This window comes from Staurois parvus, unplaced genomic scaffold (assembly GCF_062004578.1).
Source record: "Staurois parvus isolate SC_StPar_1 unplaced genomic scaffold, SC_StPar_1.0 ptg001194l, whole genome shotgun sequence".
NCBI lineage: Eukaryota > Metazoa > Chordata > Amphibia > Anura > Ranidae > Staurois > Staurois parvus.
In genome coordinates this window covers 435932-450780 of record NW_028318990.1, presented here as the reverse complement: position 1 = coordinate 450780, position 14849 = coordinate 435932, and the positions used below count along the sequence as shown (strand labels likewise).

Genomic DNA, 14849 nt, shown 5'->3' with positions numbered 1-14849 from the left:
TCGGGTCACCAGGCATCAGGTCATTTGGCTCGACAGCGGGCACCGCGTCATCTGGCAAGGCAGTGGGCTCCGAGTCAACAGGCACGACAGTGGGCACCGGGTCATCAGGTACCGGATTGTCTGGCTCGACAGCAGGCATCGGGTCACCAGGTATGACAGCGGGCACTGGGTCACCAGGCATCAGGTCATTTGGCTTGCCAGCGGGCACCGCGTCATCTGGCAAGGCAGTGGGCACCGGGTCACCAGGCATTGGATCGTCTGGCTCGACAGCGGGCATCGGGTCACCAGGCATGACAGCGGGCACTGGGTCACCAGGCATCAGGTCATTTGGCTCGCCAGTGGGCACCGCGTCATCTGGCAAGGCAGTGGGCACCGAGTCACCAGGTACGACAGCGGGCTCTGAGTCAATTGGCACGACAGCGGGCACCGGATCAGGTACCGGATCATCTGGATCAACAGCGGGCATCGAGTCAACTGGCCTAATAGGATCGTCAGGCTGGATCAGTTCATCATGCTGGGTAGAGGCATCAGGCTGAATGCCGGCTTCAGGCCGAGTAGAGGCTTCAGGCCGAGTAGAGGCATCAGGCCGAGTAGAGGCTTCAGGCCGAGTAGAGGCATCAGGCCGAGTAGAGGCTTCAGGCCGAGTAGAGGCATCAGGCCGAGTAGAGGCATCAGGCCGAAGAGAGGCATCAGGCCGAAGAGAGGCATCAGGCTGCATACAGGCATCAGGCTGAAGAGAGGCATCAGGCTGAAGAGAGGCATCAGGCCGAGTACAGGCATCAGGCCGAGTACAGGCATCAGGCTGAAGAGAGGCATCCGGCTGAGTAGAGGCTTCAGGCTGAGTCACGGAAGGCAGGCTCACCGGTTTGGATACTGGCAGGATGGTATTGGTTGGAAAGAATTTTCGCTTTTTTCTGGTTTTAACTACTGGAGCACTGCAAGTAAACGCAGGTCTGCAAACGAATGGAGCAGCTGGAGACAGAGAAGAACTGGAGGATGGAACAGGAGAGGGAGCAGTTGCTACACAGGGCTTTTTTACAGGGTTAAAGGCAGGATAGGTGCAGCGAGTGGGAACAGGGTACTGACATGCGGTAGATAGCCAAGTATACTGGGCTGTAACTGGAGGAGCTGTTGGGAATACAGGAGTAGAGTTAGAAGCAGGACTGGGTTTTTGTAAGCTGACTGAGGCTGGGTGCAACAAGTCTGTCCATGTCTGCAGTATGGGTTGAACAAAGCTGAGCTTACACAAAGCCTGTCTGGTCAATGACTGCACTGCATTTATACAATCTCTTAGTGTCTGTGGTGAACATGTGGAATAACGCTCCAGAAAGTAACCCACATCATCCTCTAATAACCACACCAGGGACTCTACCTGGTCTGTACTAAATGGTGGCAAAAATTCATCCCTGCATTCGGGGGTACCAGATGAAACCAACTCTGCACAAACCTCAATCAAAGGCTGCACCTCAGAGAACTCTGTGCCCTGATCTACTAGAACATGAGCGAGCCATATACATTCTAGCAGTTCATCCCGGGTATACTCCTCAGAGTTTGATAAGCATACTCCCTGTCATCAAACACTAGCAGATATAAATACGCAACCTCATCCAGATCCATCCTTCCCATCAACAAGCCAAGATGGCTTCCCTGTGCAGCCACTTCTGGTCAGGATTGGCCTTGGTGTAATGTCAGGGCTCCCAGGTATGACCAGAGGTGTGTGACTGAAGCAGGGAAACGCAGACTTCAGATATGTGATAAACAATATAATTTATTAACACTAACAATACAAACATAAACGCAGTGCAATACTAAACATAATACAGTGCAAACAAACCCAACCAACCACCCACAGATAACAATACATACAAGCAAGCGTCGTCAGGCAGGCCGAGTCAATATCAATTGGGCAGGTAGGTACAGGGGGAGCAAGCGGAGAATGGTCGGGGTCACAGGCCAGGTTCAGCAGGTAGCAAGCAGCGTAGTACAGAGGGTCAGGCAGAGGGATGGTCAGGGTCACAAGCCAGGGATCAGAACAGGTAGCAAGCAGCGTAGTACAGAGGGTCAGGCAGAGGGATGGTCAGGGTCACAAGCCAGGGATCAGAACAGGTAGCAAGCAGCGTAGTACAGAGGGTCAGGCAGAGGGATGGTCAGGGTCACAAGCCAGGGATCAGAACAGGTAGCAAAGGAACAGAAACAGGATGCAGGACAGATACAGGGCCCAGGACAAACACAACACCAAGGCAGAGTCTGCAAGTCTGGCCATCCCTTAAATACACCAGTATCATCAGTTCCAGGTGTTAGCTGGCTGAAAGGTTGAGTCTCTGATTGCTGGGAGCACCCGCTGGCCAGCCCTGGTACTGCAGATCAAAAGGCAGGTGAGTCCCACCATTGCTGGCCAGTCCATTCCTGACAGATAATGATCCTAAACACACCTCGAAATCCACAGGGGATTACATCAAGAGGCGTAAACTGAAGGTTTTGCCATGGCCTTCACAATCTCCTGACCTCAACATAATTGAAAATCTATGGATAGACCTTAAAAGAGCAGTGCGTGACAGACAGCCCAGAAATCTCAAAGAACTGGAAGACTTTTGTAAGGAAGAATGGGCAAAGATACCTCAAACAAGAATTGAAAGACTCTTGGCTGGCTACAAAAAGCGTTTACAAGCTGTTATACTTGCCAAAGGGGGCAGTACAAGATACTAACTCTGCAGGGTGCCCAAACTTTTGCAGACGCCATTTTTTTGTTTTCTGTTATTTTGAAAGTGTAAATGATGGAAATAAAATCTAACTTTTGTTGGCATATTATAAGAATGTCTAATCTGTAATTTGATGCCTTTTGGAGATTTTTCCATCTTTCCTTGGCTTCTTTATGCACATTAATACAAATTTTTAGCTGGGGTGCCCAAACTTTCGATCCCCACTGTATATACGTGATTTTGCAGTTCCGGGTAGGAGGAGCACTGCCATGCAAAGCAGTGTGCTTACAGTGAAGCACTAACACAGGACACAGTGTAAAACGGCACACAGTTAACCTTTTGATGGCCCCATATGTTAACCCCTTCCTGCCCAGTGCCATTAGTACAGTGTCAGTGCTTTTTATTAGCACTGATCACTGTATTGGTGTCAATGGGAATATCAGTCCCCCCAGTCCCCCACTGGGGGGCGACTGACACCAAGTCAGTCCCCCCCCAGTGTCAGAATGCCCGCCACAGTCCAGCAGTCCTGCTATAAGTCGCTGATTGTCCTCATTACTAGTTTAAAAAAAAAAATCCAAGTATATATACCGCCATTTGTAAACGCTATAACTTTCATGTAAACCAGTTCATTCACACGTATTGGGATATTTTTTTTAACAAAGACATGTAGCAGAATACATTTTGGACTAATTTTATGACTAAATTTGATTTTTAAAATTTTTTACTAGACATGTCTAATAACAAAATGTCAAAAATAATGTTTGGTTCTCAAAATTGTATGTCTTTTTTTTTATAGTGCAAAAAATTAAAAATGCACAGGTGATCAAATACCACCGAAAGAAAGCTCTATTCATGGGAAAAAAGGATGTAAATTTCATTAGGGTGCAGCGTTGCATGACAGTGCAATTGTCAGATAAAGTAACGCAGCGCCGTAACGCAAAAAATGGCCTGGTCAGTAAGGGGGGGGGGGAACCTCATGAGGGCAAGTGGTTAATTGAACACGCTGACGTTAGAAGATGATTGCCCACCGTGCACAGCTGCACCAGATTTTGAGTGAACCAGCTTTAGTATATAAGCCCCAGTGTTTTTTCAGAATATGCAAAAAATAGGGATGCACTGATACCAGTATTGTTGCAGATACCGAGTATTTTCACAAGTACTCGTGAAAATGCTGCCAATGCCGGAAACCATTACTTTACAGTGCAATTTGTGTCAATACAAAATGCACCACAAAGATTAGCATGCTATTTGAACAGGAATGCGATTCCTGTCCAAATTTAATGCGGTTTCCCCATTGCTCCCGTGTGAACCTAGGCTTGTCATGGCCTGAGTTCACAGAGGAGCGGTGCGGGAAACCTCCCTACAGGAATCCCATACTAAGCAGAGAGTGGGCGTGTGGGAATGTATAGTATGGAAGCAGATGCTCCATTTTCGCAGTGGTACTGCTGAGAATATGGAGCATCTGCTTCCATAGTATACATCCCCACATGCCCTTCTCTCCCACTCTCCATTGTGGGAAACTTTCCTGCACTGCTACTATGTGAATTCAGGCTATGAAAAGCCTGGATTCACACAGGAGCAGTGAAGAAACTGCATACGATTTGGAGAGGAATCGCATTCCTGTTCAAATCGCATGCTATTCTTTGCAATGCAATTTGCATCCATACATTTTGTATGGACGCAAATCGCAGTGCAAAGTATCAGTAATTGGCGCGTATTTGACTAAAAGTATCGGTGTATTGAAAAATGATATCGGTGCACCCCTAGCAAAAAACCCACATGAAAGGCTAACAAACCACTCAAAAAGCATTTAGTAAATAGAGCATAATCTAAAAAAAAAAGTTAAAAGGTAATGTGTGCATATCATTCATCCTTTCCTTTTATTGAAAAAAATCCTCACACTTCACATACCACAAAAAAATAAAAATGAGGAATTCCCCCTATAAACAACATTAAAATCAAAGTTGACTGTTAATAAACAGTCTACCACCTGCTTCTCGGTATAACTTGCCATTTCTTCTTTTTCTAAAGCTCAGTGTATTCAGTGATTTTTCACCCAAGCACCATCAAGACGTAGGCATGATCTTTTCCAGTCCAATTGTCCACAAAATTCTAACATTTTTTTATGCACGTTAAAGAAGTGTTACATAAATATTTTGGATCTTACATCATGTCATTCTGTCAGATGACACATGTGCTGATTTTCTTAAGTTGAGAATCATGCTGCATATCAATACTGTGCTTTACAAACAAGGATTACTTTTCTGAATAATGGTATGTTAAGATATAAAAGTTAGGATTTTTTATTTTTTTATAATTAATTTTGCTTCTAAAGGCACTGCTTCTATGGCATGGCTGAAATTATATTTTACTGTAGTAAAGCCATGAATAATACATCTAAACCAAAATTACAACTTGGTCAATATAAAAGAGCTTCTAATAACATTCTTGAATATTTTTATAAAAGTTTTGTGGATTCATCAGAACTGAATATGTTTGAGGCAGACATTCCTTCAATTTCTTTATTAGTAAGTATTTTAAGTAGGTTACTGGAGGAATCTAACATTGTCAATCCTAAAGGATAAGTTCACTTTTTAGGAAAAAAATAATAAATGCACATTTTTGCAGAAAAAAATGTGCATTTATTATTTTTTTCTATCCAAAGAAAGAAAACACTGCTCCCAGTCGGTGCACAGGATCCACACAACACGCCAACTGCAGAGGTGCTTGCCTCTAGAATCAGCAACAATTGAAGAGAATGGCTGCACACTCCGCCGAGATGTGATAATTTATTAAAAATTCTTTATAAAAAAAGTATAAAAATTCATAGCACACAAAATATCTTTGTCCATACTTCTCCTATATCTTATCTCCTAAAACTGACCCTAAACACCAAACCTTCCCCCAACACTAAAAGTAAGTTGCTAGAGTTAACCTAATTCCAACATGTAAACATATTCTCTTTTCTGACCTTACCCTTTAAACCCTGACCATACAGTACTGTGACGCAACTCCAGCCAAAAATAACAAGACAAAAATGAATGGCTCATTAAAAGATAAAATAATAAACTGGGTTTTGCTGCAATATTCAACTTCAGTTCAGTGATACCATCCCAGTACTCTTATCTGACACAGGATCCCTTTTTCCTGAGCCCAGATGTTTCTGAACCAACCCTAGTCTGTAACTGGACAGTGAAGGGAAAGCAGGTCAGTGATGTGGTCATCTCTCTGCTCTCTCCTCCTATCAGCATGCTTTTTGTCTGCACATGAATGAATTGGCTCCTTGTGTTACTACTACTCACACCATTCCTGCAGTAGAGAGACTGCCAGAGGCTGATGCCAGGTCAAATCCATCTGCTTACACTGCTTGCATTTAATAAATATATTTTATGATGTATTATTATTACAGAATTGCTTTAATTTGTGCCATTCATGTCTACCTAGAGTTCAGCTTTAAAGGCTTAGTTTTTGGGTCAATACAGCTTAATTATGCACAATTATAACACTGTTCAACAAATTTTTATTTTTTGCCAGTTTTGGAAACAAAAGGATCCATTTCTTAATGAATTTCACATTCTGAGTTCAAATATAACAATGAAATTTGTCAATTGGCTCTAGTTTTTCTGTAAACGGAAAGTTTTCTACTATAGGCGTAATAACTACATAATGCACAATAATTATATAGATAGATGTCTTTCCACAAATATAAAGCAAGTGATATTGACTACATAACAAAGCCTAAATGGCATAATATATTGCATAGGATTACCAAGAAAAATTATAGCCATAAGCTAAGTTGAATCATTTTAATACTTAGGATTCTCACTAGTTTTGTCTTCAGTTTGTGTCGGTTTTGCTTCTCTTGGCTTTTCTCTTGTATTCGAGGAAAGGGCTATCTCTTACAACTGCACGTGACTACACGCTTCAGGTTCTTCCTCACTTGACTCAACCACAAAGGATTCTGGTGCTTTAGGAATTGGTAGCCCCTCTCCATGAGGAACTGGACGTATTGCCGATGGAATATTTGGATAGTGCACAGATAACTTTTTCTTCTTATTTAGCCCTTTTACAATTGGAGGCACCATACAAAAGTAACAATTACTAACATGATCTGTTGGCTCTCTCCAAATCATTGGCACAGCGAAAGGCACAGATGCCTTTTTTCCATTCAACCATTGCTCCAGTGCCGTCCCACAAGAATTGCAGCAGCTCTTGTCCTGGTCTCCTATCTTGCAGCCAAAATACAAGTTGTAGGCTTTCTTAATCATTCCTCCTTTTTTGTGAGATAAAAGTTATTTCACCGCAGATATAGCAGAAATTATCTGCTTTATTCACACAAGTTCGAGGCATTACTGAGTAGCCTATATAAGCATAAAACGAAATGTAAAGACGCTGTCAAACTACAATCAGCTACAGATACTGCAGCTTTTATGCAGTGAAGTGATGCAATTAAAGGCTAATATTGCATCATCTCAGTATACATGCAATTTTCTATTGGTCACCAGTATCAATTGCGGAATATGCAGCTGAAGTTGCATCATAATTTTGAATGGCTTACGTCATTAGATGGGTGAATATATCATGGAAACTAGAGCCAATCAACATTTTTTAGGGTCATTTTCATTTTCAGCACCCCAAAATTATGTAAGATTAGCTAATTTTATGCCCAAAACTTTTTACCTGTTGAACAGTGAATTAAGCAATAGTTCTTACCCAGGATGTGTGGAAACAATATCTGAGTGCTGGACCAGGCCCAGCCCATCCATCAGTTGTCCTATGTTCAAAATATATAACTGGGATCTGGTCAGGCCATCATGTGCACAATGCAGGACGGCCTGTAACTTTTAAGAGTCCAGAAGATCTCCGCTTTCAGTGTGCTTTGACATTCATTCCACTCAACTCTCCCACCTACTGTGGTTGCCCACTGCTCCTGCCCACTGTTTATGCCAACCACCTTAACCTACTGTTCCTGGCTGCTGCTCCCACCCACCATTTCCACCCACAGTTCCCACCCACTGTTCATGCACACTTTGGAATCATTGAAATTGTACTCTGCCCTTCACTAGCTCATCATATGGAAGATGCAGTGCTTGGAGCACATTTTTTAGTTTGATGGCAAACAAAATGAGGATTCACCCCTGTAAGGGAAAAGGGCAGGTGAGGGATATTAAAACAAGAAGTTCTTGAGCAAAAAAGACAATACCAAAGGTTTAACCCCTTGACGCCGATGGCACGCAAATATGCATTCTCTCGGCATCTGGGCCTTGATGCCAAGCTGCCGCATATTTGCATGCAATTAGAAAATACATATGTGATGAGAGTGCATGCCCTGAGTGCTCCCAGCACATATGTCCGCTACTCCCGGAAAGGTCCCAATCTCCCCTTTCGATCGTGACCTTTTCCTATCATGTGACCACTGTAACGCACATGACCCTAAAACCCTGCCCCGCCTCCCAGCTTCTGAAACTCTTAAAGGGCCGGGAGGTGTCGGCGCCAAGAGGTTAATTAGATATTGGTATATACTATTTTAGTCCAAAATGTGAACTTAGCCTTTAAAGCATATTAAAACCCAATAACAAAATTGTAATATAGTAAAGCTTTACAGTCTTGATTAAGTAAATGTTCTGAAACTACAGAAACATATCAGTTGAACCTGTCAAAAATCCAGTGTCCTCACAACTTTCTGAGCACTGAAATGAAATCTCAAAAAAGTTATGTCCAGGGGCGGACTGACCATTTGGAAACTCGGGCACTGCCCGAGGGCCCGGGGTCAGTAGGGGGCCCCATGAGATGTCCCTGGTACCTTTTTCATAGGCTTTTTTGAGTTTGGGCAAGGACACAGGGGTCCCATGATCCCCTATTGCCCGGGGGCCCCATGAGTTGTCAGTCTGCCCCTGGTTATGTCTTCCCAGTTTGGTTATGTGGACTACAGAAACCTGCCCTCACCATGTAACTGAGAAGAGAAGAGGGAAGGCTGTTCTGTAGTTCTCTCCTAGGATGACATCTCTGCTTCTTCATAGATACAGATGAAAGGATCATCAGGTGAAAATAAAAAATGTCTAAAACGGAAACTATTGCAACCACAACATGCAAGGAGTGATAAGCTGCAATATATCACATTTATGTTCTGGGTTTAGATACCCTTTAAAGGAAACCTGTATTGAAAAAAATGTATGGGTGAATATTGTTGAACTCCTGCAATTGTTAGTTGCTTGGTTGTTTCCAGCTGAGTCCCTGATCTAGTATAGTTTTTCAAAAGATGAAGTCAGAGTGAAGTCACTCCTGATCTGCATATTCCAGGTCAGTGACTCAGAAACTAAGGGCTCATGTACACTGCATCTGATAAACTCACATTTAGGAGCTGCTCAGCGTTTTTCTCAGCAACCCCTGAACTCTCCCTAATGTTTCCCTATGTGTCCATGTACACATCTTCGTTTACAGGCATTTGAGTTTACAGTCGTTTTTTTGAATGTAGAAAACTTGCGTTCAGCAGTCGATTTTATCAGCGTTTCAAACGCAAAATGCTTCTAAATGCGGCAAATCGCATTTATAAGCGTTTGTGTTCGAAAAAATTTTTTAACTCTTCCAGTTCCCAATGCTGTCCAGAGCCTTTTTTCATCATGAAAAATGCATGCAAAGCGTTTTCAAGGTACTCAGGTGGACAAAACACTGAACACAGGATGTTCCTACCAAGCTTGTCATACATTGTAATGACCAATTCACACCTCAGACCTCTCCCACCCTTGGAAACAAAAGATATGTTAATGACCATTCACACCTCAAGTTCCTCATGAGGACCCCCTGCCAGGTGACCTTAATGACTGACTCCACCAGACACCTTTCCCACCCTTGGAAACAAAAGAAATATTAATGAGCAACTCACACCTAAGTATCTCATCACATACTGCTATCTCTGCTTCTACTCTCTGTATTTCTCTGAAACAGTCTGAAATAGTTAATAATTTACCACTTTTCAGTGCATTCTGGGCATTTGGGAGGATCTCCTGTGCTTATCTTTAATAAACACTTCTAAATGCAAATGCACAGAAACGCATTATGCAAACACAGCTAAACATGTTTTTCTAAGACGTTTTTTAACCTACATTTTCCAGCAGTCAGTTTCCATCGTTCAGAAGTGTCCTGTGTACATGGGGTATGTTCACTGGATCAGAATGACAGTTAGGGAACAGATATTTGCAGAAGGAGAGATCAACAATGGCAGCCCACATATTCTCTCAGCACAGCTTTCCATTAATTTAAGTAGTAAAGCCAAGTTAATTCTGAAGGTTATCACTTAAAATATTGGCCAAATTGCACCAAAATTATAGGTGTCGAGAACTAACACTCTTCCATTGAGATGAACCTGTATCTACTTTACTTTTAAGGAGTAGCTCTTTACTAAATAGGCTTGCTACTCTTTACTGCAAGCACTGAAACATTTCTTGTGATACTGCAAACCCAGAGGAGGTATTCTATTCTGACTTTAATGGAACTACAAGACTCATTATTGCATGAAGACTGCCAGGTCTACAATACTGAAACCAGCACATCTATGGTCTGCATCCTAATGGCATTCTGTTTTCTGTGTAGCATTATTCCCAGATCATCATTATCAATACTCACAATGGATGGCGACCCTCAGGTACTGTCCTGTGTAGAGGAATTTTCTGGTTTCCATCCTCATTAAACTCATCTCTGTTATTTCCATTCTCAGTATGCCCACTCTGGGTTACAATATTAACTTCATTCTTGCTCTTGGAGTGCTTCACTATCTTGTAGATGTTTCTCCTGATCTTTTCAAGGCTTTTACTGTGTCCAGGAAGCCCAATGGCAATAAGCTCCTCATCCCTTAGAGAAGACAGTGGTGAAAGAAGCTCCACTTTATACTGATTGGAATCTTCAGACTGCTCCATTAAATAGCTACCTGCCCATTTCTGCCCAGTGCCATGGTGCTGGTAAACATAACCAGAACTGTCTTCACTCTGTACCTCTGGGTCTAGAATAGCTACCATCACCAGAAGTAGAACCAATGCCAGTAGTAACACCAGGACTTGCAGCTGGCACAGCAGGGATCTGCACCTCTTCCTCAACAACATGTTTTTGGTTGCACAGTAAGACACACACCGTCATGGTATTTGCAATTATCTTCATTCCAGATCAGTTTCCCTCACATATATTTTCCCATACAGGTCCGTATTTCCTCTTTGCATTCCACTTGCATGCTCCTACTGTGTATATTTTCTTTTCTTTTTTTTCCCTCTCCTTTAAACCAACCAGCCCTCTGCAGATAAATTCCTTCCAGTCAATGTAAGGAAATATATAGGATAAACAAACAGGTCACCGTAATCCCTTGGATTTCTTCAGGATAAAAAGTATTCAATGAAATGCCACATGGTAGTAATAAAATATTTCCTCTCCTCTAGATGTCATCTTACAGACTGGATTTTCATTGCCTTGTGCTGGTGCAGTGTTATCATTTCATCCCAGTTGATCGTAGGGAAACAAGTACAGATGTGTGATCTCTGCACTGTTGTGATACTGCACTGAGATCTGATGAACAGATGTACTGTAAATAGGCAGCCACACTGCCTCGCCTTCACACACAAGTTCAGCACTGCCAGATACGTCTGCACAATACACCCTGGTCCTAATGCCCACTATGTATTCCTGTAATGTGACCTGTGAAAAAGAACATTTCACACTCTAATGCCTGATACATACTAGGAGTTTTTGTGTTCCTTCAGCCCTCAGGAGCTTGTGAGGAAGTCTCTGTACTAACTGTACGATATTAGTACAGCAATCTTCATGCTGAGCTATTGTGTTCTGACAGGGGGACTGTCCCCCTGCCAAAACACGCCAATCAGCACTCGCAGCCATTGTCTGTGAGTGCTGATGAGATGCTGATCGGCAGATGTTATTCTAGCATGCCTGTTCTACAGAAGCTGAACATTTGGCTGGCTTCTGTCGGAAAGGCTGCTGTACACAGGGGCTGAATGCTGGTCAATTTCTGTTGAACCGGCCAATATCGGCCAATATTCGGCCCGTGTGTACCAGGCTTGACTCAACCATTAGGGCCCCCAAGGTGCAAGGGCCAGCTCTGCAACCTAAAATATGCTTACTTGCTATGTAAGGATTTGAATTTATAAAATGGATGCTTCAAAAGTATTTATATGCATTTAGACTGTATAGATAAATATACCCTTGCAGTAGCTCCCTGTCCACATTGCAGAGTAAACGGCTCAATAAGTCTAGGGGCGCATGAACAAGGTATAATTATCACGTACCTAGTGATGGAGGCCAGTAGAGTGAGGGCTTCCCTTGCCGTTAAGTTCCAGACACCCCTGAAGTTGAAACAGGAGGAGTCAGGCCCAAAGAAGCATGGGTCGCCTGCTGGAATGCTTGCAGAGATGTTCTGATTGGGATGCATGTCAGAGGCATGCCCAGGAGTACAGTTGATACCCAAATCACACTCCTACTGAGCGACATATCAGACTGGATGTCGCTCCACTTCCTTAAACTGAACCTCTCCAAAACCGAGTTTCTTGTCTTCCCCCCAGCCTGGACACCCCCCCATTGACTTCTCCATCACATTCAACAACGCCACCATCAAACCCGCCCCGCAGGCCAGAGTACTTGGTGTCATTCTGGACTCCAACCTATCCTTCCAGCCCCAAGTCCAATGTTTAACAAACCTGTGCAGACTCCACCTCCACAACATCGCCACAATACGCGCATTCCTAACTCCAGAAACCACTAAACAGCTCTTCCACTCCCTCATCATATCACGACTCGACTACTGCAACTCACTCCTCACTGGCCTGCCTCGCCGCTGGCTATCCCCGCTTCAGTCGATCCTGAATACGGCTGCCAGACTCATTCACCTTTCCAACCACTCCGTTTCCGCCACCCCCCTTTCCTCACAAGACCTCCTTCTCTCTAGTTCCCTGGTCTCTTCCTCCCATGCCCGCCTCCAGCACATCTCCAGGGTGTCACCCATCCTCTGGAACCCCCTGCCCCAACCCATCAGATTATCACCTACTCTCCTCTCCTTTAGGTGCACCCTGAAAACCCATCTCTTCAGGGAAGCCTACCCCACCCCCTGCTAACTTGCCGACCTCCTCCACTCTTCCTACCACTCCATCCCCCACAGCTATCTCCTCCTGTGCCACTATCCCCTCCCTCCTAGATTGTAAGCTCGAAAGAGCAGGGCCCTCGATCCCCTCATGTTTTGCATTGTATTGGTATTATTGTTCTGTCACATGTTCTGTCCCCCTTTGTAATGTACAGCGCTGAGCGAACTATTGGCGCTTTATAAATACTGTATAATAATAATAATAGTGTCTTCAGACAGGTGGCGCCCGTTAAAAGCAGCAGGTCCTCAGTAGAACAGAGAACAGGAGAGGAGTTGGTTCGAAGCCAGGGTTGTGTACCAGGTGAAGACAAGAGCAAGCATAGTCAGGAGGATAGCCGGGGTCATACACAGGAGAGCAGAGAGAGAAGATCCATTAGACAAGATGAATCAGGTCAGGAAGCAGGCAGAAGACAGGTCCAAAGACAAGCTGAGTCGGTAACAGGTATTCACAGATGCAAAGAGAACACAGGAACAAGTGCATTGGAGAGCCGAAGATCAACCAGCAACTGCAGAGAAAGACTGGCTTCCTTATAAAGGCTGTATGGTGCCAAGCTGGACTGAGAGCATGCATAGCTGTATACATGCGCATTCTGGTGCATATCCATGTGCTCACCTGTGAGCCAATGCACATGCGTGTGCATCCTTGTTCGCCAGTGTGCATTCCTGTGGCCATGCAAAGTGCTGACAGGAATGCCAGGTCTTTGAGCCTCTCTGCTGCAGACAGTGCTGCGACAATAATACTTAACTGCTTCCTTGCTCCTCCTCCACATACAGTACAGGGTTAAAACGGTTCTTCTTCCATCCTCTCCTGGCTCCTTCTTCCATATGGTGTGGCAATGCCCCTCTATTGTTCCCTATTGACAGTTGGTTCTTGAAACCATGAAGGACCTGTATGATTTCCCTCTTCACCTAGATCCGAAGCTGATGCTCCTAGGTAGCATGGAAGATATAGAATCTGATAGATATTTTAAGCTGGCTCTATTTTTTCTACTGTATTATGTTCGAAGGGAAATTCTTCTTAAATGGAAACTATTTTCCTCACCCATGGTAGATGGTTGGAAGTCTGCAGTTAATGCAGTCTTGCCGCTATAAAAGATAACCTATTAAAGTAGAAACTGCCCAAATATTTTTTATAAAATATGATCAGCCTGGATTGATGCATATGGAACAGATGACAATGTGTTGGTTTGAACATGGAAGCTTGATGTAGCAGTTTTATATTTCCTTTGTCCCTGCACTACTTCTCTGAGCCTTCCCTTGCCTTCCCCCCATCTCCTTTCCCTCCCTCCCGCCCCCACCAATCTCCTCTCCCCTGCCTGCCATCTTTCCCCCATCTCCCATCTCTTTCCTCCAGGGGTGGCTTGGTTTGGGTGCATTTGTGCTTACATGCTTCAGTGGCTCTTTCTGCTAATTGGAATGTCTTTATTATGTTTACTATGTTTGCTATCTTTGTTGCTGACTTTGATTGGAAATTTGTTTATGTTCAGATGTTTCTATGCTAACTTGTCAGTTATCTTTGTACCTGTCTGTGCATTATACAATAAACCTTTACCTGTTAAAAAAAAACAGTTCTTCAGTCAATTCTTCAAAAATTCAAAGTCAGCACCTACAAAAACTGTAGCTGCTGACTTTTAATAAACAGTCACTCACTTTTCCAAGGATCCAGCGCCATCCTCACCCAGGCCGGTTTCTTCACCGTTCTTGGGTGCACCAGCATGTTAACTGTGGGCAGCTGGCTGTGATTCTTTATGGCTTCACAGCTGTCTGCCCACTACGCATGTAAGAGCTGTGCTGAACTTGGTGAATGGTCCTGCACCTTCTGGGACCTGTGACGTGTCCCGGAATGATGCAGGCAGGGTTGATGAGGGAGGAAATCTTCCGCTCAGATTACCTGTCAAATCTAGGTAGCCTCTACCCCGCAAACATATGTGCCAAAAGTTAAATAGGGGAGGAGGAGAAGGAGCAGAGCTACCCCTTTTGGGTGAAGTTCCACTTTAATTGGTCTGCATATTACATAA

At 43.9% G+C, this 14849-nt stretch overlaps 1 protein-coding gene across 1 annotated transcript in view; it reads right to left on the bottom strand.

Annotated features, from left to right (window-relative positions):
* GALNT15 (polypeptide N-acetylgalactosaminyltransferase 15) overlaps positions 1–11425 on the bottom strand; it is a 73364-nt gene extending 61939 nt beyond the window's left edge. Inside the window, exon 1 of the mRNA XM_089659999.1 lies at positions 10323–11425. Within this exon, the coding sequence (XP_089516125.1) occupies positions 10323–10795 (473 nt within the window). The 5' untranslated portion in view covers positions 10796–11425. The remainder of the gene's footprint in view (positions 1–10322) is intronic.
* Positions 11426–14849: the final 3424 nt, after the last annotated feature.